The sequence below is a fragment of the Heterodontus francisci genome, chromosome 12 (assembly GCF_036365525.1).
Source record: "Heterodontus francisci isolate sHetFra1 chromosome 12, sHetFra1.hap1, whole genome shotgun sequence".
In the NCBI taxonomy this organism is placed as follows: Eukaryota; Metazoa; Chordata; class Chondrichthyes; order Heterodontiformes; family Heterodontidae; genus Heterodontus; species Heterodontus francisci.
Genome location: NC_090382.1, coordinates 22,414,885 through 22,441,240, shown reverse-complemented (window position 1 = coordinate 22,441,240; position 26,356 = coordinate 22,414,885). Strand labels below are relative to the sequence as shown.

General features: G+C 41.9%; 2 protein-coding genes across 7 annotated transcripts in view; one reads left to right on the top strand and one right to left on the bottom strand.

The window, feature by feature from the left end:
* tcerg1b (transcription elongation regulator 1b (CA150)) overlaps positions 1-9,532 on the top strand; it is a 109,237-nt gene extending 99,705 nt beyond the window's left edge. For all 6 annotated transcript variants that reach the window (XM_068043193.1, XM_068043192.1, XM_068043191.1 and 3 more), the window contains 6 exons: positions 1,902-2,066; positions 3,801-3,983; positions 4,908-5,087; positions 6,261-6,344; positions 6,435-6,535; positions 8,857-9,532. In XM_068043193.1, the coding sequence (XP_067899294.1) occupies positions 1,902-2,066; positions 3,801-3,983; positions 4,908-5,087; positions 6,261-6,344; positions 6,435-6,535; positions 8,857-9,058 (915 nt within the window). In that variant the 3' untranslated portion in view covers positions 9,059-9,532. The remainder of the gene's footprint in view (positions 1-1,901; positions 2,067-3,800; positions 3,984-4,907; positions 5,088-6,260; positions 6,345-6,434; positions 6,536-8,856) is intronic.
* A 9,608-nt stretch (positions 9,533-19,140) lies between these two features.
* On the bottom strand, positions 19,141-20,424 carry gpr151 (G protein-coupled receptor 151). The gene has a single exon (XM_068043072.1). The coding sequence runs from the start codon at positions 20,422-20,424 to the stop codon at positions 19,141-19,143; it is 1,284 nt and encodes a 427-aa protein (XP_067899173.1).
* Between the last annotated feature and the right edge of the window lie 5,932 nt (positions 20,425-26,356).

Below are 26,356 nucleotides of genomic sequence, written 5' to 3'. Positions count from 1 at the left end.
ATTTTTAAGCAAAGCGGCAATTTTAATAAATAGTTAAAACCCTGTGCTCCTTTTAACTTGAGTTAGCACTGCTGAGCTTAATTTTCCCAGGATCTGATGGGTGGAGTGTACAGCACAAGACGGTCTGAAGCTTGCCACTGAATCGCGAGCCTTGTTGAGAGACACCTTGCTGGGACTCGGTTGACTGCATATAGTGAGCGCCTAACCTTGGGTGCTGAACAATGTCCCTTTCGTTAGCACTGACATTCCCTTGCTTTGAGTATAAAATTCACTGAGGAAGTGGCATTGTGCAAGTTCGCATTGGGCAGTTTAACACCAGCTGAGATTGCCAGTTGCATATTCTTTCTGTTCCTATTCAATTTTCAGTCTATTATTGCTAATGTTTACAACTTTGTTTCTCAAGTGTCATTTAGTGTGGAAAAGTGGTTGGAATTGTGCTATCAGTAAGATCAAACGTATGCAGCAAGTTTGAGGGTCTAGTTCTGCTCTACCTGCACCTTACTGTGAAAGCTTTGTTGAGTTCTTTTTGAGATAAGCTCCTGAATAGAGACAGAAATTTGGTCGAATGTTACATTTCTTTTGCATCAAGTTGTTCACATTCAACAAAGGGGAAAGCACTGTATTGGTTGACAATTTAACCGTACTTATAGACTCAGCAAGCTTCACACATCCGTATACTGTTTATATGCTTAATTTAAATCATTGTTAAGTAACTTAGCTGGTAGTTATATATAATCCCAACCATATAGACTACATTAAAGTTGGTGTGTGTCAATTTAATTTTGCATTTAAAGCCACAATACTTTAAAATCAGCTGCAATGTTCATAGCTTTTAAAGCAGAGATTGGTTTTAAATGTTTATTTTTCATATCTATATTATGTTTACAAAACACTTTCTGGCAGTTGTGGATTTATACAAAATAATTCCGATTTTTTTTATTTTGTAATAACTCAGTCATCTTGTGTACACAAATTGTCTGAAGCTACTGTATTGGTATTTAACTTTAAGCTGATCCCTAAATAACTAAATTACAATGCCCTGGGTCATCTTTATGGAAATGGATTGCATGAAGGTGTCCAATAAGAAAACTTGTTTTGGTCCAAGTACAGAATTGAACATTTAATGTGTAATTGGTTAAACTTAGTTAATTTCAAATCAGTTTGGATGACTTTACTAAAGGGATAAGCATATGCCTCTCTAAACAGGATAGTCATTGGTTTGAAACCCTTGGTAGTCTGACACTCTGACGATGCCTGCCTGATGCTGTCCTGGTGTGAGTTGTTGGTCTCTGACTGTCAGCTAAAGCACCTCCATCTTGAGCTGAACAGCAATCTACCCAGCTTCACTGCACTGTACACAGCAACTCTGGATCCCAGAGCAGCATTAACTGGCGTTGTAGAACATCCCACTGCCCAAACTGCTGCATGTGGTGTCAGTAGCTTGAGAATTCGGTTGAGGTAGATCAAGAATTGAAGGCGTCCAAGATATAAAAAAAATACATGAAAAGAATGCATTAGCATCAACAAGCTGTTTGTAAAAAAAAAAAGACAAATTCAGTATAGCTAAGACTGATAATTTACTGTTTGTTTGACAGGATTTGATAAAAATACAAACACCCTGATTTTCTCCCCACCCCCACCCCCACCCCAAAAAGACACCAGATCTACTATTAACTAGGCATAGTTCTTAAAACTGCACATTAGTATTCAAGACACAAGGCATATTTTATTAGAGAAGTTATAATTTGAGTGTGGAGGGTGTATTCACTTTCCTTCAGTGTGAGGTAAGTGAGTAATGCAGTGGTGACTAAAATTACATGAGTGCAAAGTTGCTCCCTGACAGATTTACTCTTCATTTCTCCCCTCATCAACTCCTGTATCCACTACTCAATACTGAGCAGATAAAAGGCAACTTCTTTGACATGCTGTCTGAGCACCACCTGGACAGTCAGTTACGTTGGAGCAAAGTGAAGGAGAAATTTGAGAGTGACTCGCGCTACAAAGCTGTGGATAGCTCGGGGCTGAGGGAGGATTTCTTTAAGCAGTATATGGAGAAACTAGCTAAGGTAAGCAGTTTTGCATTGTAAGGTGCATAGGCATAGCTCTCCATTGACTCAGTGGGTAAATGTCAGGTGTGCTGCTGAGTCATACCAATCAGTTCTGGTCCAGGAAAAGGTGTTGCTATTTGCTCCTCCCTGCTTGGGCTGCAGCAGAAAGGTTTCCTGTTCTTGAGTGATCCCTGGTTAAAAAACAATGCAGGTGTGTAGACATGAACAGGATTGGGCTGTGACAGTCTCCATGGTCCAAAGGTACCAACACTTAGATGTGAGGGATGATCACTGGGGTGAGGTACTGGAGGACAACAAGTAGGTGCCTATGGGCTGTGAGCCAGTGAAGATCAGCTGCCTTCAGAGGGGGAGAAAGGGGTAAAATTGTTTTTTCTTGTTGAAAAATATGGAAAGTCATTTTCAATTTCATTATTGTATTTGTTCTTTGGTTATGTTATATTTCTAGTGTATATGGATTTAATGCCAGTGAATGGCTTGGATTGTGGATGAATCTGGAGGTTACTTCCATTGCCACCTTTTGATCGCTGGGTTTTGGATGAATTGGCAGAGCTTTTAGGAGTTAACCTGAGTGACAGGGATGAAGGGTATTCCAGTAACAGATTGGAGTGTTGCAGCAGGTGTTCCTAACTGAGAACCTGCTAATAACTACTAATTCCAGATCTGTGTGGCATAAGCAGCAGCTTCACAGCATGCTTCAGACCTTCACATCCTGTACCTGTCAAAGCCAGCAGGGAGGCAAAGAAAATGCAGCGATGGGGCAGTGAAGGAGGAATTATCTTTATACATTTAATTTCTCTCTCGAGTATTTTAAATACTGTCTAAAACCTTTTTGTAGCCTTGAGGTGGTTTTGTAAATTTTTATCTCTAGATTGACAGGCAAGATTGGATCCTCGCTATACAGATATGGTAGTGTAGTGGTGATACTGGACTAATAATTCAGAGAACATGAGTTTGAGAATTTGAATTCTGTGTTTTTAAACCTAGATCGTATAAAAAAAACTGGCACCTTTAAAAGTGACCCTGAAGTTGTTGGATTGTTGCAAAACTGTTCCATTAATGTCCTTACCTAGTCCCGCCTAGATGTGACTTTGACATCAGTCCCACACCAGTTTGCCCTATAAAGTGATGGCAAGCCATTCAGTTGTATGAAAACTGCTACAAAGATTTCAGTTCAAGGAGATGGCCCATCACCACCTCAGGGCAACTGGAGGTGGGCATTAGGTTTCAGCTTGCCAGCTATGCCCACATCTTGAGAATTTTTTTTAAAAAAAGACTGATTGAAGCAGTGTTGGCAGAATTTCTGTAAAACATCACAATGTGTGTTTGTGCGAGTTTCAACTGTATGTCCAGCAGCACAATGACAGAAATTGTTGTTCCATAAATGTTAGCAGTGTCTGGTGTTGGTCACTGTTGGTGATGTGGAGCAATTTGCAGAGATAAGTTAAGAATATCACCCAGGAAGGGAATTGCACAGTATTAAAACTTATTTTCTTCAATGTGAATTTTCCTATAGTTACTTGATACCATTGTGAGATGGTTGGCTAGTTATCAGCATTGTCTTACCTTGCCTACTTTTTTTTTTCCTGTCTGGGTGTGTACTTCACAGTGTGCCAGCCCCTTCATTTGTAGGAACTATTCTGATATAAAATGAAATGATTTGTTTAAAGTCACTGTGTAACCCCACTATCTTTCTGCACCCCCCCCCCCCCCCCCCCATCCCCTCCTTGGCAGCACATAGACTCTGATAAGGAGAAGGAGCTGGAGCGCCAGGCACGAATAGAAGCAAGCTTGCGAGAGCGGGAGAGAGAAGTTCAGAAAGCTCGTTCAGAGCAAACCAAGGAAATCGATAGGGAACGTGAACAGCACAAGAGAGAGGAAGCCATCCAAAATTTCAAAGCCTTGTTGTCTGATATGGTAATAAGCCTGTGTCTAAAGTTAGATGTGCTCAAAAGCCAACATACAAGCCTGGTTGTGTCTATTTACATATGGAATTTATGTTTGACTTATTATAAAATTAGTACTAAACAGTTTAACTTCCTGGATGCTGATTGTTACTTAGGGTGTGTTTATTTTTAGTGTTTCCCTTAGCAGCTGAAATTAGGTGATTTTTTTTTTAACCATACTTATTCATTGCTGTCATTTGATAATGTGGAGGCTTAGATTTCCATCCGAGTGAAAAGTTTGTAACTAAAATATAATTAACTTATTTTTCTGTGTTGAGGCTTTCATTTGGTTTGAATTTCATTTATTTCCTGTCACAGAAGCTTAAATCTGGGAAGTTTTATTTTGCTTTTTGAAGCTTTCATTTTTGGAATGACTGACAAAGCATGCAATCTCCAGTGCATCAAACACTAAAGCCATGTGCAAGTTTTTTGGGGTCAAAGGCAAAGGTCATTTTGTCCAACATGTCTCTGCCCTTTTCACAGACGAGTCCCACCTAGCAACCTTCTCAGCACGCCCCTTAATGCCATCACACTCTAGAATCTCCTCATCTTTTTCCTTGAGCCCTTTTATACTGCACGCTTCAGTTATCCTCACTGGTAACTTATTCTGTAACTCCATTGGCTTTGATAGAAAAAGTTCAACTTTGCTTCCCTGACTGCTAAATTTCTAATCTTTAACCAGTATACCCTTCAGTGCATTGAGCGATTCTCCACAATCAGGTTTGTTTTCTTTGTAAACTTGAACGAGGTAACCTCAGTATCATTTTACCTTTCTTCATGCCTTAATTTGTATTTGTTCATTTGTTTAAAAAAAGAAACTTCATGTTTTTCACATGGCACTCTTTCTACTCTTTTCAGAAAAAAAGTGTTTCTTCATGCTTCTTGTGTTCTGTAGGTTCGTTCTTCTGATGTTACGTGGTCGGATACCCGAAGGACCCTTCGCAAAGACCACCGCTGGGAGTCTGCTTCATTACTGGAACGAGAAGAGAAGGAAAAATTGTTCAGTGAGCACATAGAGGCACTTACAAAGAAGAAGAGGGAGCATTTTAGGCAGCTTCTGGATGAGACCTCAGCGGTGAGCGTGACTAGTTCATAACTATTAACCTTTGTTCTGAATCTTTATGTATCTTGATGTTTCTCCTTGGTAACATGAAACATGCCAAAGACTGTAGTGAAAATGTATATAGAAAGTGTGTTCTTCATGGAGAATGAGTAGGGACACATTTGTATATATTTGAGATTTATGCACTGAAGAAATATTTCTTAAAGATTGCTGCTCTTTATAATTGATTTTTGCAGCGCTTTATCATCAAAAACTGTAAACATATCTTTTACACTGAATTACTTCAGAATTGCAGTAACTGTTGTCTTGCAGGCAAATATTAATTATTTCTAAAGTGGCTGTAGGGCACATTCACAGATGTAAGCAGTTAAAACAGAAGATGGAGGAGGAAAAAGAATGTGCAAGGTTACGGGGAAAAGGTGGGGAAATGAAACACAGTGAATTGCTCTTTCGGAGATTCGGTGCGGACACGATGGGCCAAATGTCCTCCTTTTGCACTGTCACGATTCTGTGAAAAGAATGGTTTTGTACAAAATAAGTTTCCCTCTTTCCCTTGCCTACCCCCACCCGCCTGTCACCTTAAACAAATCAGTTTTTTTAATTCATTCACAAGCTATTGCTGTCAGCAGCAAAGCCAGCATTTATTGCCCAACCCTAATTGCCATCGAGACGGTGGTGATGAGCCATCACTGCAGGCTTAAATTAGGATCGTGTGTGCATGTAGTGATGGTGTTCTCATGCGCCTGCTGCCCTTCTAGGTGGCAGAGGTTGTGCATTTGGCTCATGCTGTCGAAGGAATCTTGACGAGATGCTACAGTGTATTTTCTAGATGGTACACACTGCTGCCACGGTAGGCTGGTGTGGAGGGAGTGAATGTTTAAGGTGGCGGGTGGGATGCCAATCAAGCAGGCTGCTTTGTCATGGATGATATTGAGCTTCTTGAGTGTTGCTGGAACTGCATTCATCCAGACAAATGGAGGGGATTCCATCACACTCCTGACTTGTTCCGTATAGATGGTGGACAGGCTTTGGGGAGTCAGGAGATGGGTTACCTGCTGCAGAATTCCAGCCTCTGACCTGCTCTTGCAACCACAGTATTTATGTGCTGGTCCAGATATGTGGCTGATGAGTGTTTCCATTAAGTTCCCTGTTTGTTACGAACACTTGGATCTTTTTGCAATGTAGATTACTCTTACCTCTACATGGAAGGAAGTGAAAAAGGTCATCAAAGAAGATCCTCGCTGCATCAAGTTCTCCTCCAGTGATAGGGTAATGGTCATGTCTTCTGCTAAAAATTCAATGTATTCAATCTTTCATCCAAGTACAGTTCTTTACTTATTTACTTGTGCTCTCTTTAAGAAAAAACAGAGGGAATTTGAAGAATACATTCGAGATAAATACATTACGGCCAAAGCAGATTTTAGAACGCTGTTGAAAGAGACCAAATTTATTACTTATCGGTGAGTAATGCCTGCCGCCACTCAGGACTGCAGTGATCTGTAGTTTTCAGTATTTACATTAATGACTTTCATTACCAGCAAAATGTGGTGTACCTTTTTAGATGTCCAAGTGTTCTTGCCTATTGTGTTAAAGGTGGCTTGGAAGTGCTATAGCTTGTTGAGCAGGAAGCTGCAATTTCTGTCAAAATCAATCTCATTTTTTAGGTTTGTGTGTGCTATTTTGGGGCCAGTATTTCAAGTTGTGTGTCCCTCATTTACTAACAAAACATTCCCATCTGACCTTGCCATTTGCTAAAGGATGGTAGTTCTCATTTTTGCACTGTTTATTGGCACAGGTGCACAAATCTAAGAGAAGGAAAGTGCACGTAAGTATAGCTGAATGATGAGGCTAAAATTCTTCTTTATAGCATGTAGTTGCATCAGCACATTAGCTGGACAACACCCATACCCTGTTATGCAAATATAATGGATAGGTAGACAGTCACAGCAGTGTAATTTTTGGTATTGAACCTTGTGAATGGAAGGAACTAATTTATAAGCCCTCATGGCTACAAAAAGCTTTTCAGGCGGGAGGAAGGTCTGAAGATCAACTATTGGTGCGGTCAGAATTAGGTTTTGAGGAGGAGAGCGCAGTGGAGAGGCAGAGGGGCTTATGGAGGGAATTCCAGAGTTTAGGACCTATTCAGCTGGAAGACACAGCTGCCTATGCTGAAGCAAATGGTGTGGAGGATAAGTAAGAAGCTGGAGCATCTCAGAGGTCTGTCGGGCTGGTGGAAGTTACAGAGCTGGGAGGGATGAGGGTATGGAAAGATTTAAACACAATTATGAGAATTTGAAATTCAGGGTGTTCGTGGACAGGGAGCTAATGTAAATCAGTGAGCACATGGGTGAACGGGACTTGGTGCCAGTTAAAATTCAGGCAGCAGAGTTTTTGACAAGTTCTAATTTATGGCAGGTGAGAGACTGATCAGGAGAGCATTGGAATAGTTATGTCTGTAAGAAACACAAGTATGGATGAGTGTTTCAACAGCAGAAGGGTTGAGGAAGGGATGGAAAGGAGTAATGGAGCTGAATGATTTTTGTGGTGGGGAGGACATGGGATCTGAAGCTCAGCTTGAAATCAGATAGGACAGCAAGGTTCCGAACAATCTGATTCAACTGAGACAATGGCTAGCGAAGGAAATGCCATAGGTGGTGCGGTAACAGAGTTTGTAGTGGAAGCCGAAAACCCAATGGCTTTAATCTTTCCAATGTTTAACTGGAGCAATTTGCGGCTTATGCAAGACTGGATGCCGGACAAGCAATCTAATGATACAGAGGCAGTGGAAGGTTTGAGAGTTGGTGGGATCGAGGAGATTGTCGCCAGTGTACATGTGAAATGTGTCTTTACATGATGTGCCTGAAAAGACAGCATGTGGATGAGAAATGGGGTGGAGGGCGCCAAGGATTGACTCTTGCGAGTGTGCAGAGAAGCCATGTTGGGAGATTCTCTGGCTACAACTGGTTAGATAAGAGTGGAACCAAGTCAGGGTCATTACCACTAAGCTAGAGAACAAAGGAGAGATTTTTATTTATTTATTTAGAGATACAGCACTGAAACAGGCCCTTCGGCCCACCGAGTATGTGCCGACCAAGAACCACCCATTTATACTAACCCTACTGTAACCCCATATTCCCTACCACCTACCTACACTAGGGGCAATTTACAATGGCCAATTTACCTATCACCTGCAAGTCTTTGGCGGTGGGAGGAAACCGGAGCACCCGGCGAAAACCCACGCGATCACAGGGAGAACTTGCAAACTCCACACAGGCAGTACCCAGAATTGAACCCGGGTCCCTGGAGCTGTGAGGCTGCGGTGCTAACCACTGCGCCACTGAGGAGGATGGTGTAGAGAACCATGTTAAAGGTTAGAGACTGGTCAAGAAGAATGTTGAGAGGGTCGCAAAGAAACTTTTTTTTTTAAAGCAAAGGAGGAGACAAGATTGAGGGATTTAACGAGGGTCAGAAACAATTGGCTGAAAGAGTCGCTGATGAGTGGGTAGTTAAACAGCAACAGAGAAAGAGCAGACACACATCTAGCTGGAGGAGATCTCTAAGGTAGGGTGAAAATATCTACAACGCAGTTTGTTAATTTTGTTGTGCTAATTTAGGAATATCCACTGATGTCTGTTATTTTCTGAGTGAGTAGAAGTGCAAAAGTGCATAACAGTTTGTGAAGTGAATCATGTTGCTTTTGCTGAATGGATTTCTGAAGAGCTTGCATTTTCTGCCACAAATCAAAATTTATGTTGTGTTTTCGGCCCCCGCCCACCCCCAGGTCGAAAAAGCTACTGCACGAGTCAGATCAGCATCTGAAAGACATCGAAAGGATCCTTCAGAATGACAAACGGTACTTGGTCTTGGAGTGCGTGCCAGAGGAGAGACGCAAGCTCATTATGGCCTACATTGATGACCTGGATCGACGAGGTCCCCCCCCACCTCCCACTGCATCAGAACCAACTAGACGATCTGCCAAATAACACCAAAAAAAAAGTTCCCTGAGCATGAGCAGGCTGCCCATCAACTGAGACTTGTGCATGAGCCACCTGCCAGACATCAACTCGTGTGCAGTATTAATGTGTCTGCTTTGTCCAGTTTTGTATATAGTATGGACACATTTGTACCAGCTTGTCATCCTGTTGAAGTGGAAGCTTTGACTCATCATTCAGTTGTGTAAAATAAAACTTTTTTTTAAAAAAGTACAGCTGACGTAGTAAATGTAGCATGGTCATTAGTCCAACCAAATGGCTGTGCCACAGCAACTCTGTAAAAACTAGCATTTAGTTACGAGTAATTTTCCAGGTCAGTCACTGATCTCAAAAGGGTTTTGTTTGTAACATTTAAGCTTTTACTTGTGTTTAAATGTAAGTTTCCAAAGTGACTTTATTAACTAAGGTGTTGGAAATGTTGCCTAGTTGAAATGTTTACTGCAATAAACCATCTTTTTTCTAAAACTTTTGGAATCCATTTTTCTTTGTGCTGATTTAAATGTTTTAAGCAACAATAAATTGCAGGTAATGAAAATTGCAAAAGTAAGAAATTTTAGTTCTCTCTTCCAATTAGGAAAGTGTGTTTAATTTGTTACTTGTCAGCCACTATTTGTGTATCTCTCTCTAGCCTTTAGGAAACACACATTCCACCACTTGTTCAAATGATTGAGACGCTCTAGATTCTACCGAGAGAACGGAGGTTGGACATATAGATCTTTGGCTCAAAGACCCATTTATTGTCATAACTGACAGTTGCAGCAACTGCAACCTTAAGGTCCTAAGTCTCATTGTTGTAACCAAAATAATATTTGGAACAACGTTGGAAGAAGTCTGAGATTAACCCTTTGACCTGAAAGACCTCAGGATAGATCCTTCAACGCAACATCACACTTTAGCTGTCTCAGGAGCTGCTGCATTTATCACGGGGACTGGAAAAGGATTGTTAGATTGTAGGAGAGTCAAATATCTGGTCATGTTCACTGTCATGTATAATATGATTGGCCTCCTGAAATGAATTGTTTTCACAATTGCCCTTGATGTGTGGTCTTCTGAGCTTGGGGTATTGTACATTTTTATTTGGTTGGACTGGAGAAAGAGGTTTATCTAGCAAAATCATTTAAGAAATTTCATTCTTGAAGATTGCTTTCAACAGATGAAGATGACTTCATGCTGTTTGTCATGAAGACCCCCACTTGCCAAGAATTAGGCATATTAATTTTGTCATATGAACATTAATTTTAAACTGTTGCTGAAGTGAAGGAATGACTTGTTTAAAGAGATCACCAGACATTTGGCTGGAGGACATTTGCATATTAAGAGACCACTGGAGAGACAAAACTACTACTCCCTGGTCCAATTAACCCAAATGGATTTTGATCACCAGACATTGAAGGTGGAAGGAAGCTCTCATTCCCGTGTCTGCTAAGATGGAGAATCCGCAAATACAAGAGTGGTTAAACGTGCTGGTTACATGACTAACCTGGCCCAAGCTTTTTGAACTAGACACAGGCCAGTTTAGAAACATAGAAAATAGGAGCAGGAGTAGGCCATTCGGTCCTTCGAGCCTGCTCCGCCATTCATTATGATCATGGCTGATCATCCAGCTCGGTAATCTGTTCCTGCTTTCTCCCCATACCCTTTGATCCCTTTAGACCCAAGAGCTATATCTAACTCCTCCTTGAAAACATACAATGTTTTGGTCTTAACTGCTTTCTGTGGTAGTGAATTCCACAAGCTCACCACTCTCTGGGTGAAGAAATTTCTCCTCATCTCAGTCCTGAAAGGATGACCCCTGGTTCTGGACTCCCCTACCATCGGGAACATCCTTCCTGCATCTACCCTGTCAAGTCCTGTTAGAATGTTATAGGTTTCTATGAGATTCCACCCCCCCCCCCCCCCCCCCCCCCTCACACTTCTGAAATTCAGCAAATATAATCATAACCGACTCAATCTCTCGTACGTCAGTCCCACCGTCCCAGGAATCAGTCTGGTAAACCTTCGCTGCGCTCCCTCTATAGCAAGAACGTCCTTCCTCAGATAAGGAGACCAAAGCTGCACACAGTATTCCAGGTGTGGCCTCACCAAGGCCCTGTATAATTGCAGCAAGACATCCCTGCTCCTGTACTCGAATCCTTTCGCTATGAAGGCCAACATACCATTTGCCTTTTTTACCGTCTGTTGGACCTGCATGCTTACCTTCAGCAACTGGTGTATGAGAACACCTAGGTCTCGCTGCAATTCCCCTCTCTCAGTTTATAGCCGTTCAGATAATCTGCTTTCCTGTTTTTGCTACCAAAGTGGATAACCTCACATTTATCCACATTATACTGCATCTGCCATGCATTTGCCCACTCACTCAACTTGTCCAAATCACTCTGAACCCTTTCTGCATCCTCCTCACAACTCACCCTCCCACCCAGTTTTGTGTCATCTGCAAAAGTGTAGATATTACATTTAATTCCCTCATCTAAATCATTAATATATATTGTGAATAGCTGGGGTCCGAGCACTGATCCCTGCGGTACCTCACTAGTCACTGCCTGCCATTGGGAAAAAGACACATTTATCCCTACTCTTTGTTTCCTGTCTGCCAATCAATTTTCTATCCATTGCAATACACTACCCCTAAGCCCATGAACTTTAATTTTACACGCTAATCTCTTATGTGGGACTTTGTCGAAAGCCTTCTGAAAGTCCAAATAAATCACATCCACTGGCTTCCCCCTCATCAACTCTACTAGTTACATCTTCGAAGAATTCTAGTAGATTTGTCAAGCATGATTTCCCTTTCATAAATCCATGCTGACTCTGCCCGATTCTACCACTGTTCTCCAAGTACTCTCCTATAAAATCTTTGATAACGGACTCTAGAATTTTCCCCACTACTGGTGTCAGGCTATAATAAAAGCAAAATACTGCAGATGCTGGAAATCTGAAATTAAAACAAGAAATGCTGGAAATACTCAGCAGGTCTAGCAGCACCTGTGGAGAGAGAAGCAGATTTAACATTTCAGGTCAGAAACCCTGATGCCAGACTGACTGGTCTATAATTGACTGCTTTCTCTCTACCTCCCTTCTTAAATAGTGGGGTTACGTTAGCTACCCTCCCATCTGTAGGAACTGTTCCAGAGTCTATAGAATCTTGGAAGATGACCACCAATGCATCCACTATTTCTAAAGCCACTTCCTTAAGTACTCTGGGATGTAGATTATCAGGCCCTGGGGATTTATCGGCCTTCAATCCCATCAATTACCCCCAACACCATTTCTCTACTAATACTGATTTCCTTCAGTTCCGCTCTCTCACTAAGCCCCGTGTTCCCCAACATTTCTGGTATGATATTTGTGTCCTCCTTTGTGAAGACAGAACCAAAGTATGCATTTCGTTGGTCAGCCATTTCTTTGTTCCCCATAATAAGTTCCCCTGTTTCTGACTGTAAGGGACCTACATTTATCTTCAATCTTTTTCTCTTCACATACCTATAGAAACTTTTACAGTCAGTTTTTATGTTCCCTGCAAACTTACTGTCGTACTCTATTTTCCCCTTCTTAATCAATCCCTTGGTCCTCGTTTGCTGAATTCTAAACTGCTCCCAATCCTCAGGTCTTTTGTTTTTTCTGGCAAATTTATATGCCTCTTCCTTGGATCTAATGCTAGCTCTAATTTCGCTTGTAAACCATGGTTTGGCTACCTTTCCCATTTTATTTTTGTGCTAGACAGGGATAAACAATTGTTGCAGATCATCCATGCGCTTTTTAAATGTTTGCCATTGCCTATCCACTGTCATCCCTTTAAGTAATGTTTCCCAATCCATCATTGCCAACTCGTGCCTCATACCTTCGTAGCTTCCTTTACTAAGATTCGGGACCCTAGTCTCAAAATCAACTGCGTCACTTTTCATCTTGATGAAGAATTCTATCATCATATGGTCGCACATCCCCAAGGGGTCTCGTCAATTATTCCGCTCTCATTACACAATATGCAGTAGGGGATGCCCTGTTCTCTAGTTGGTTCCTCAACGTATTGGTCCAGAAAACCATCCCGTATACACTCCAAGAATTCCTCCTCTACGGTATTGTGACTAATTTGATTTGCCCAATCTATATACAGATGAAAGTCACCCATAATTACAGATGTTCCTTTATTGCATGCATCTCTAATTTCCTTTTTAATGCCATTCCCAACATCGCCACTACAGTTTGGGGATCTATGTACAACCCCCACTAATGTTTTTTTCCCCTTAGTGTTTCTCAGCTCTACCCATACAGATTCCACATCGTCAGAGCTAATATCTTTCCTCACTATTGTGTTAATTTCCACTTTAACCAGCAATGCAACTCCACCGCCTTTTGCTTTTTGTCCGTCCTTCCTAAATACTGAATACCCCGGATGCTCATTTCCCATCCCTGGTCACCTTACAGCCATGTCTCCTTAATCCCGACTATATCATACCCGTTTACCATTTGAAGACACTGCAGATTGCAACTGAACTGGAACAAAAGAGCCTCTCTCCTGGGCTGGCTCACGTTCTCGCTTTCTCACAAGCGTCCGGACCCACTGTAGTCGCTTATTAGCGCAATAGAAAGGGATGACCTAAGTTCAGGAAACCAGGATGTAGAAGCAGTTTGGGTAGAGATGAGGAATCATAAAGGCAAGCAGTCACTTTGTGGGAGTGGTGTATAGGCCACCTAACATTAAGCATACTGTGGGACGGGGTATAAAGGAAAAAATAATGGCAGCTTGTCAGAAAGATACAGCAATAATTATGGGGGGATTTTAACCTACATATAGACTGGAAAAATCAGATGGGCAGAGGTAGCCTAGATGAGGAGTACATAGAATGTTTTCAGGATAATTTCTTAACATGATGCATTCCGGAGCCAACCATACAGCAGGCTATACTAGACCTGGTATTGTGCCACGAGATAGGAATAATTAATGACCTCATAGTTAAGGTACCCCTAGGTAGCAGCCATCATAATATGATTGAATTTTTTATTCAGTTTGAGGGAGAGATGAGTGGGTCCAAGACTAGTATTTTAAACTTAAATAAGGGCAAATTATGAGGGCATGAAAGCAGAACTAGCTGAAGTGAACTGGCAAATCAGGTTAAGGGATATGTCAATAGAGATGCAGTGGCAGTCATTTAAGGGGATATTTCAGAATACACAGAAAAGATACATTTCATTGAGAAAGAAAAATTCCAAGGGTGGGACCTGTCATCCGTGGTTAACTAAAACAGTTAAAGATAGTATCAAACTTAAAGAAAAAGCCTATAATTGTGCAAAGGTGGGAGGCAGGTCAGAAGATTGGACAGAATATTTAAAAATGGCAAAGAAGGACTAAAAGATCGATAAGGAAGGTAAAATTAGAGTGTGCAAGAAAGCCAGCTAGAAATATAAAGACAGATAGGAAGAGTTTCTAAAAGATATTTAAAAAAGAAAAGAGTTAACAAAGTGAGCATTGGTCCTATAAAAAGTGAGTCTGGGGAATTAATGGATAATAAGGAGATGGCAGCTGAACAGATATTTTACATCGGTCTTCACTATTGAGGATACAAGTAACATCCCAGTATTAGCTGTAAGTCAGGAAATGGAAGGGAGCGAGGAACTCAAGAAAATTACAATCACCAGGGAAGTGGTACAGAACAAATTGTTGGAGCTGCGGGCTGACAAGTCCCCAGGTCCGGATGGACTTCATCCTAGGGTGTTAAAAGAAGTGGCTAGTGAAATAGTTGATGCGTTAGTTTTTATTTTCCAAAATTCCCTAAATTCAGGGAATGTTCCTTTAGATTAGAAAATAGCAAATGTAACCCCTTTATTCAAAAAGGGAGGGAGACAGAAAGCAGGAAACTACAGGCCAGTTAACATCTGTCTTAGGGAAAATATTGGAAGCTATTATTAAAGATGTTATAGCAGGGCAGTTGGAATATTCTAGGTAATCAGGCAGAGTCAACATGGTTTTGTGAAAGGGAAATCATGTTCAATCAATTTATTGGAGTTATTTGAGGGAGTTACATGTGCTGTGGATAAAGGGGAACTGGGGGATGTATTGTACTTAGATTTCCAGAAAGCATTTGATAAGGTGTCACATCAAAGGTTATTGCAGAAAATAAAAGCTCATGGTGTAGGGGGTAACATATTGGCATGGATAGAAGATTGGTTATCTAACAGGAAACAGAGTAGGCATAAATGGGTCATTTTCTGGTTGGCACGATGGAACGAGTGGTGTGCCACACGGATCTGTGCTGGGGCCTCAACTTTTTACAATTTATATAAATGACTTAGATAAAGGGACTGAAGGGATGGTTGCTAAATTTGCTAATGACGCAAAGATAGGTGGGAAAGTAAATTGTGAAGAGGACATAAGGAGGCTACAAAGGAATATAGATATTAAGTGCATGAGCAAAGACCTTGCAAATGGAATATAATGTGGGAAAGTGGAAAATTGTCCACTTTGGCAGGAAGAATAAATAAAGAAGCATATTATTTAAATGGTGAGAGACTGCGGAGCTCTGAGATGCAGAAGGATCTGGGTGTCCTAGTGCATGAATCACAAAAGGTTAGTATGCAGGTACAGCACATAATTAGGAAAGCTAATAGAATGTTATTATTTATCGTGAGGAGAATTGAATACAAAAGTAGGGAGGTTATGCTTCAGTCATTGGTGAAACCACATCTGGAGTACTGTGTACAGTACTGGTCTCCTTATTTAAGGAAGGATGTAAATGCATTGGAGGCAGTGCAGAGAAGGTTTACTCGACTAATACCTGGGATGGGCGGGCTATTTTACGAGGATAGATTGGACAGGCTAGGCCTGTATCCACTGGAATTTGGAAGAGTAAGAGGCGACTTGATTGAAACATATAAGATTCTGAGGGGTCTTGACAGGGTGGATGTGGAAAGGATGCTTCCCCTTGTGGGAGAATCTAGAATTAGGGGTCACTGTTTAAAAATAAGGGGTTGCCTATTTAAGACAGAGATGAGGAGAAATTTTTTCTCAGGGTCGTGAGTCTTTGGAATTCTCTTCCTCAAAAGGCGGTGGAAGCAGAGTCTTTGAATATTTTTAAGGCAGAGGTAGATAGATTCTTGATAAGCAAGGGGGTGGAAGGTTATCGGGGGTAGGTGGAAATGTGGAGTAATCAGTTCAGCCATGAACTTATTGAATGGCGGAGCAGGCTCGAGTGGCCTACTCCTACTCCTGCTCCTAATTCGTATGTTTGTATGAAACAAATTGAAGCATGCACTGGGCCCCAACGAACAGCAAGACTTACCAGCAGCTGAAGACTCCACATTGAACTCAAGGGACTGTAAATACACCCAACTATTGCCTCAAACTTTTCCCCTTTATTCTTTCTACTTTTTCTGTCTCTATCTGCCTGTGTTTATCGCGTATGCATGCTAGCATAGTAGCGTCCTGTCCTTGTAGTCGTTAACCGAATTGGAGTTGGGCTTGGTGGACTTCCACCTTTCTTGTTTAAATCTAGCAAAGCCTGTCTGATTTTTTTGCCTAGCGGTTGGAAAGCAGTGAACAAGAATTCACGGAGGGGGAGCACAAGTTCAAGCCCGATTTGGCCCCTGACCAAAGCATAGACAAAAATGTTTTCTACTGGAGGAAATTTAGTGCCAAACTTACTTCAACAGGTCCAGAACAAAGTAAGCTGGGAGATAATATTGCATATTATATTGGTAGCTGATTCTGATACGGAAAAATATCTTTCTGGCAGTATTATAACGTGATTTATTGCATGATATAACGTTACTGTTTTGATAGTGTAGAACGGTAGCATCGTCCGACCTATCCCAGTCAACTTCAAGGGCGATCTTCCATCTTCACACACTGTAAGGTGAAAACCACGCACACTCACGCCTAGAACCTATTGAGAATAATTAGTCAGAAATAGTGCATTTTTAAAGATTGTAATTACCTAGAGTGTGAAAACTGGGTGAAATTGACAGTTTTTCTAACATATTTGTTGTTTACTATTTGCAATATGCCTGTGTCGGCAAGAGGAAGCTCCGTCCACCCCTCCCTTCATTACCGAATCATTTTTAGTGGAATAGCCCTTAAGCGGAGCTTCAATAAGCTCTTGCCTATTGTAAAACAGTGCCATCAAAATTATACTGTTTTACAAATTCTGTAAAAGGCGGTCAAATGTAACACTTCGCTTAGGAGCTCACTCCTCCCGACTTGTTAAAACTTCGCTTTTTCGACTAGAAGTCGCCTCACCGAATAATCTTGCCTTTAGTTTCACATTCTGTTTAAAAATGATTGGCTGATGTTGTGTGGAACATTTCGAAGAGGCGACGAGCAAAACCGTGAACTCCCAGCACCTGGCCTTGCATTCCAGTCGAGGTTCAATATCGCGGTGGAAAATACGAGTCTTTTCAGATCGGGAATCTCCGTTCGGGGAATGCTACCTAAATACATTATCAAACACAATGTGGTGTTGGTTTTCTGTAATTAAAACTAAAATGTTCTGAATTTCAAGGAGGCAGTATATTCGCACACAAATACTATGCATCTTTTTTTATTATGCACCCGAATATCAACAAATAATGTTTGTTTACACTTCATTCACCGAGCCAAAAGTTACATTTAAACGTCACTGGCTTCATATTCAGCAACATTAAGTCTCAACAAATCATCGCCTTTTATATATTTTACAACCCATATGGAAAAATTTTTTCGTACAAGTAAAAAGTGGAACTGAAGTTACACAATATCACTGGCATTATTTCCTTTACTGTGAACAGCTTCATCTTTATTGTACAACGTCCATTGAAATGACCAAATTACAAGGGAAGTTTCATACGGGTCAAGAAGTTCCAGGCACTGACTGAGATATAAACTGACTTTACATTCACGTCGGAGGGGTTTAAGAGAAAAAGACGGATTTCTAAAACCAGAATACATTGAAAAATAGTCCACTGATGCTTGTGGATACCCACTGCCGTCACCACAAATAACCATTACTCATTGCTTCCAAAATTCACTACAAAAAAACATCGAACAGTGACACGCGTGATCCTGCGAACGATTTCTTGATGAAAAGCGGTTTATTTCACAATCTGAAAGCGACGAAATCCAATTCTAAGTAGCCATGAGAAGACCGTGAGTTGATCCAGTGGAAGATTCGGTTGGTAAAATGAGTACACACTTTATGGCATACACAATACAGACTGTGACAACTCACTTGATGGTTGTAAAACAAGAGCTCCATGCTTAACAGTCCCAATATCCTCAACTCTCATGTGTTACATTGGAACAGGAGGCCATTCGGCCCTTCCAGGCTTCTGCCATTCAATTAGATCATGGCTGACTCTGCATCAATCTAATGTTTTACTTCGACATTTAAAATAAAAAACCTTATAACTTGGTACACATTACAAGATCCTAGCAGGACTGTTCCGGCAGACTTCGCTTGATTAAGAATTAACCAGTCAAATGATGCGCTGCTCAAAAGAGATTCAAGAATCTCAGCAGTAATCCTGGAAATCCTGACTCGCCAAACACAAGTCTAGCAAATCAGTTTCAAAATGAACCACACTGATTCCTCGTTTCAAAATCCTCTTAAAGGACTATTTCAATACCCCACCACTGCCACCACCCCCCTTCCCCAACACCCCCCTTCCCCACCACTGCCACCACCCTCTTTCCCCACCACTGCCACCCCCCCTTCCCCACCACTGCCACCACCCTCTTTCCCCACCACTGCCACCACCCCTTCCCCACCACTGCCACCACCCCCTTTCCCACCACTGCCACCACCCCTTCCCCACCACTGCCACCCCCCTTCCCCACCACTACCACCACCTTCTTTCCCCACCACTGCCACCACCACCTTCCCCACCACTGCCACCACCCCCTTCCCCACCACTGCCACCACCCCCTTTCCCACCACTGCCACCACCCCCTTCCCCACCACTGCCACCACCCCCTTCCCCACCACTGCCACCACCCCCTTTCCCCACCACTGACACCACCATCCTCCTCCCCACACCGCCCCGGGTTAAAAATTCGGTCTGGTTTTATTTCCCCCAACCCAACAGTTACTGACCATCTTCTTTGATCACATCTTTCCACTAGTCTCGGGGCAAGATGAACCTGCTAAATCACTTTGATGTTCCCAGGGAATGGGATCTTCCTCTGTCGTGGCGGCCGCGTTCTGTCGATCGTGCCAGAACTGTTCCATGTCCGACAAGACGATGTTGGCAGTTTTATTGGTTGGGCTGTCTACTTTGTCCTGAACGGGATCTTTGTCCGGGACTTGGACAGACTTCTCCTGCTGGGACGGGACGGGGATTGTCGGGACGCTTTCAGAGCTGCTCTGCTGCTGCTGCGCGGCTTGGAGATCGGGAGAGGCTTGAGGCTTGCTGAAGATCAGCCTTTTCCACAGACCCAGGAAACCTTCTTTGAACTCTTCAGACATGGCCACGAAGATGAGCGGGTTGACCGAGGAAATGCTGAACACCAGCACTTGAGACAGCAGGACGAAAGATGGAGGTGGCGAGGGATCGCCCTTGCCCACATGTTTAATCCAAAACCAGACGACCCATTCGGGAGCGCACATGGAGGCGAAAGCCAGACTGACGCTGAAAAGCATTACTGTCAGCCGCTTACCTCTGATCTGATTCCGCAGGTTCTGCGTTTTGCTTCCCCTTCGTTTGCATCTCCTGAAAGCCTTCCAGTGATAGATGAAGGTGAAAAGCACGGGAAGGCAGTAAACCAAAGCAGGGTACAACTTTGCAAAAACTGCCACAAAATTGGATGCATGCCCCGCAGTGTCAAAAATGCACATCACCTTATCCGCCTCATAGATGAGGCTTGCAAAGAGCCAGTGAGGTACTGGCAGAATGAAGGCCAGTGCCCAGATGGAGATGATGAGAGCGGCGATCCTCTGATGTCGGATTTGCACTTGTTTGGACGGGTGTGTCACGTACATGAAGCAAGCTTTGGCCAGCACGGCCAGGGTGAAACTTTTTGCAGCCAAGCAGCTTTGGAGAAACCAATCTGCCGTTTTGCAAATGAACCAGCCGAGGACCCAGGATGACCTGGAGTAAGCGACGGCCCTGAACGGGACACAGAACAACATGATCAGGAGGTCAGCCACGCTCATATTGAGTATCAGCGAATTTATCATGGAAGTTTTGCCTTTCCTTGCATTGTTCATCAAAACGGCGAACACCAGGAAATTCCCAGCAGAGCCGATCAAACAGATGGCTGCTAAAGTAACCGGGATCGCAATTCTCAGCTCTTTGGAGTCGATATTTTGATACCCTCCAGCCAGGCGGGCGACATCATTGGTGCTATTGGGGGCACTGAAATGGTGCAGCTGAACTGGAAGTTTCTCCATTGAGATTATACCCGCAAACACAGTTTGATTCTGGTGCGGACGACTTCTCTGCGGAGTTTCTCACTATCTCAGCTATCCAGTCTGCCTCCTGCCTCTAGAATGGAAGATTGGCAGCGACCAGTTTCAGCTCCTTGGCCAACGCCAGTCTGCAAGTGGAATAAATACACTGCAACCTCAGGGGGCCAATTAAAATGCACTTAAACACCTACCTACTTCATAAATCATGCATAGCTTTTCAGAGTAAGGCATTTTTTTAAAAAAAAGCTAACGTTAATCTAATCAGAAATTCTATGTAACATTATAATTTAATACCGCGCTTGATTTATTTTTGCCGTGCCAGTTGCGGTCATTTTCGTTCTGATGGCGGCTAATTCGGATTTAGCTCAGTGAGCCCCGATACCCGCTGCTTGTAACAAATGCATTACCATATTATCGAATATTTGAATATTTGAATATCCCAGACTCTGAGTTTGTTTTTATTTACCCGTTATTGGTAAATCCCAGATTTATATAAAATCTGCTCTGACATCTATTTTCCAGATGTCAGCCGTACTTGTTTGTTATTATTATATAATTTAATTGAAGTGTTACCTTAGAAAATATAAATACAACACCAAAAGAATAGTAACACACTAATGTTTTTCAACAGCTACGTTTATATAGCGCCTTTAAAATAGTATAATATCCCGTGGGACTTCACTCCAGCACTATCAGATAAAACATTGACACTGGGCCACGTAAGGAGATGTAAGGACAAGTGACAAAAGACTTAGTCAAAGATGTAGGTTGTCAGGAGGAGAAAGAGATGGAGAAATATAGGGAAGGGATTCCGGAGCTCTGAGACTTGGCAGCTGAAGGTATAGTACCAATGGTGGAGGGATTAAAATCGGGGACAACGGGCCAGAATTGGAGGAATACAGAGATTTCTGAGGGTTGTAGGTCTGGAGAAGGTTACTGAGATAAGGAGGAAGAAGCCACAGGGAGATTTCATAGAAACATGGGATAATAGAGCACAGAAGGTGGCACTGTGCCTATGCCAGTTCTTTGAAAGAGATATTCCATTCATTCCACTCCCCTGTTCTTTCCGCATAATGCAGAATTTTCTTTCTTTTTCAAGTATTTCTAGTATTTGAAAATTATTATTAAATCTGTTTTCACTACCCTTTCAGGAAGCACATTCCAGAGCATAATAACTCGCTGCATAAAAAATGTTTCCAAATGTCACCTGTGGTTATTTTGCCAATCACCTTAAATCAGTGTACTTTGGTTACCAACTTGCCTTGGAAAGAATTTCGCCTTATTTATTTTGAACACTTCTCTCAGAAGAACAACCCCAGATTCTCCACATCAATTAAATCTTTCATCCTTGCTACCATGCTAGTATATCTGCTCTGTACCCCCTCTAAGGCCTTGACATCCTTCAGAAGGTGTGGTGACCAGAAGTGGACACAATACTGGAGCCTAACCAGTGTTTTATAAAACTTGAAAACAAAGAACAAAGAACAGTACAGCACAGGAACAGGCCATTCGGCCCTCCAAGCCTGCGCCGATCTTGATGCCTGCCGAAACTAACACCTTCTGCACTTCCGGGGCCCATATCCCTCTATTCACTTCCTATTCATATATTTGTCAAGATGCCTCTTAAATGTCGCTATCATATCTGCTTCCACCACCTCCCCTGGCAGCAAGTTTCAGGCACTCACCACCCTCTGTGTAAAAAACTTGCCTCGCACATCCCCTCTAAACTTTGCCCCTCGCACCTTAAACCTATGTCCCCTAGTAACTGACTCTTCCACCCTGGGAAAAAGCTTCTGACTATCCACTCTGTCCATGCCGCTCATAACTTTGTAAACCTCCATCATGTCGCCCCTCCACCTCCGTCGTTGCAGTGAAAACAATCCGAGTTTTTCCAACCTCTCCTCATAGCTAATGCCCTCCAGACCAGGCAACATCCTGGTAAACCTCTTCTGTACACTCTCCAAAGCCTCCACGTCCTTCTGGTAGTGTGGCGACCAGAATTGCACGGATAAGATTTTAAAATAAAAACAGAAAACGCTGGAACTACCCAGTACATCTGGCAGCATCTGTGAAGAGAGAAACAGAGTTAACGTTTCATGTTAATAACCTTTCATCAGGAATTCTACAGATAAAATACGATGGATGCTGGAAAGCTGAAACATTATAGAGGTCAGGGAGCATCTGTGGACAGAAAAACAGAGTTAACATTTCAAGGTAATTGACCTGAAATGTTAACTTTCTCTCTCTACAGATGCTGCCTGGCTGCTGAGTATTTCCAACATTTTCTGTTTAAACTCAGAATCAACTGAGAGTTGGACCCATATAAATACCGAGACCAGATCACAGTACTATGTTTAGAAAACGTTTTAAATAGTCTGCTTTTCTTTAATTACTTCAGAAACTGACACAGGATGCTTCCACATATTCAGGCTCCAACTATCAGAACTATAAATTAACTGCAATGCCCTCTTGAACTGATGAAGATGCAACACCTCTAAATTACAAGAGAGTCATAGAGAGATACAGCACTGAAACAGGCCCTTCAGGAAGCGAGTCTGTGCTGACCATCAACTACCCATTTATACTAATCCTACATTCCCTACCACATCCCCACCTTCCCTCAATTCTCCTACCACCACTAGGGGCAATTTACAATGGCCAATTTATCTGTCAACCTACAAGTCTTTGGCTGTGGCAGGAAACCAGAGCACCCAGTGGGGACCCACACAGCCAGAACTTGCAAACACCACAGAGGCAGTACCCAGAACTGAACCCAGGTTACTGGAGCTGTGAGGGGGCAGTGCTAACCACTGCACCACCCTAAGTAATTGGTTCAAATGGAAAATAGGCACTACACTCTCTGCAGTACACTTTTCCAACATGTGCAATTTCTGAATGGGATGGAATTCTTTCCAACTATTGGGTTTATTACAATAGGTACCAGATGCTTTGTTTGTGAATTGTTCAACTTTAAAAGACACATCCCGACTATTATTTATTGTGAGCTGAATGAGGAGGGAACTGAGCCTGCAATGTGAATTTGAGGTCGGACTGTTCACTTCCTGGACTTCAGCATTCTCAATAAGTTTAGTTGCATTTTCACCATTTTCCCCAATGCCTTGATGCTGGTGTTATTTAACTGGCTACTTCAATGTTTAACTGTGTCGTGATCCCACTTACGCAATTAAGTTTATATACAAAAACCTTGTGCTAATTAAGGTACAGGGAGTCAACGCTAAGGAACATAAAGCAATCTGGGCCTAGTTAAGAGGAATGTACTCCTTTGGGCCAACTAAACTTCTATGACTGTAGATTTCCCAGTAGTTGGTTCACAGACTTATGTTGGATACTTGGTTGACCAAAATAAAAGTATAACCAGATTCAGTATAGCACAGGTTAGGTGTAGAGTTAACACTCAATCTACACTGATCCCCAATGGGAACAGTTTTCAGAGGTGTCAATCTTATGATTGTATTTGACTAGTTTGTACTACTGTGAGTACATATGGCCCCTTAACTAAAAGTCCTTATTAAGCTAGTAATTAAGTAGTGGATCTCATTTATACCCCTTTCTTTTGAAACCCTTTATAAAATAAATGTTAGGTTGCAATTGAAGTATATCAGGATGCTTTATTTTAGGGAAGAAGTCCAAGCAATGCCGATGGTGCAGAAAAGATTCACTAAGATGATCACAGGGATAAGAGGTTTTAGTTATGAGAAAAGACTAGAAAAACTGTGGCTCACAATATTTCCTAATTGCAAAACTTCTTAAAACGTTTTGACTGATAAGTGAAGATACTTGCTACATCACTATTAATCCCTTTAGCATTGTTGAGATCTAGTTTTACCTGGGCCACTGATATCCTGAGGACCCTTTCCACCCAGTGTAGCAAGTTACAAAACTATTGCAGGAAGATGACCTTCATTGCTTTCCATTGCAATCCAGTCAATTATCAAAACTCATTATCAATGGGCTGAAAAAATTAGGATTTCAGCCAACGAACATGTCGTCTTTTGAAGCAATGTTACCTGTCTTAAAATGGCCAAATAATGAAACTTAAAATACTTTCTGACACATATATGTGGGGAGCTAGCATATCTGAGACTGGAGGACATGGTTCAGCCACAACATTCTCCAAAAGACAGGAAAGTGAACTTCTGTGATAAATAGCATGAATTGTACTATAAGAACCTCAAAGTTACAAATCAATGTGTTTGTTACCTGGATCAACTATACAAAGTAATGCATCAATAATATTCACTGGTTCAAAGCACTGCATAAATCAACCCTCCATATTAGTGAACTGGGGGAATGTTGGTAAAAATTGGTAATTGAAAATTAACTATGAAGCTTCATGTTTGTTGGAGAAGAGTGTACGGATAAAGAAAGTACCAGATTTAATCATTAATCTCAACTGGGACAGCAGTAGGATTGTGACAATTAGATGCATTGTCTCAGAGTTCAGGAAAGGAAGAATCATTAAGTGTTCATATTCCTGATATCCACTGACTCCAGATGAAAGTGCCTGTCTGTGGACATTGGGTCAGGGCAGGAACAGGCTCAGCTAATATGCTGAAACTCTGCCATATGCTGAAACTACGAAGGCTCCAGATGTGAAGAATAATCACTTTGTTGGGGTCCCATCAGGAAAATACTCATGCTGGGGCATTGCATTCATGGGAGTTAGAGTGCCCTGGCACTAAGTGAGCAGTCTTCATTTGTGAGTCCAGCTTCTGGGTGTGACATGGCCACACAGGGTCACAAGTATTTATTTAATGTCAACATATGCATTTTCAGCAGGAGCCAGTGGTGCCAAATGTTATGAATGGTTTGGGAGAATCTACAGCTGAGTCTAGGGCCATATAAATAATAATGAAACTAACTGTGTCTACTACCATTTTTGGGCAAATCAGACAGCAACTTCCGGCAATCCCACGTATGGAAATCCAGCAAACGCCGTAAGAATTACCCTCCTCTTCCAAAAGCTTCCCAAAGATGGCATCTTGCCATCTGACTCACCATTCAACTGCATTCAAGTACAACTTTTAACAAACCTCCAACAAGAATTAAAAGTTTAAGGAATGAAACGCTATACTTGTAAAAGTTATGTCAGTGCCAAAGTCGTTGTTTGGCAGTAATTACGACTTGTCACGCCATTTAAAAAGGGTACATAAACTGAAATGGACAAGTGCTAACATTCTTTGGTGATTTTAATCCGTATCCACCAAGCAAATAGAGGAAACCTCACACAATTCAATGTGTTGAATGGGGAGCCAGACGTCGAGATGCTGTGAATGGCACATCTCGAAAAGCAACTTCCAGATTTTTGCATTTAACTGGCCATCTGTGCTCGCCTAAAGTTGCTGTCTGATTTGTGCATAAATAACGGTGTGTGGAGTTACAATTATCTTTACTGTAAATTCTGTCTCGATATTTCCTAATTGTATCAAAAGGGGAAGTGATCAAACAGCCAGCTGGCATGGTGGTTTGAGAATTGGCGTCTACTGAATGAAGAGTTGGTAAACAAAGTTCCTTGATGCCCAATCTAGATCTAAATTCTTCCCAAAAAAAAATCTAGGATGGTTTAAGGATGGGGAGAATGAGGCGTTGCTTGCCTCACAGAATGATTAATTTAGCCTTAAACCGGATTTTTTAAAAAGCTGACCGAATTGTAAAGTAGTTTGGTATTAAAGAACTGATTGTAACCCCATGGGTGGCAACTTAAAAATGGTAATTATCCAACAAGTGCGAAAGTGCGTATTGGAATTCTGATGCATGCTATGTGTGGTTTTCCGACCATTTGAAATAATCATCAAGAAATTGTGGGCAGGGCACTGTGGAATTTCTGATTATAACCTCTCTTTAACCTATGTTCTTTGACAGGAGCACACATTTGGAATATGATTGCTAATAT

Excerpts from the sequence above, each read along its gene's own strand:
- gpr151 (XM_068043072.1), bottom strand. The coding sequence starts at position 20,424 with ATGGAGAAACTTCCAGTTCAGCTGCACCATTTCAGTGCCCCCAATAGC.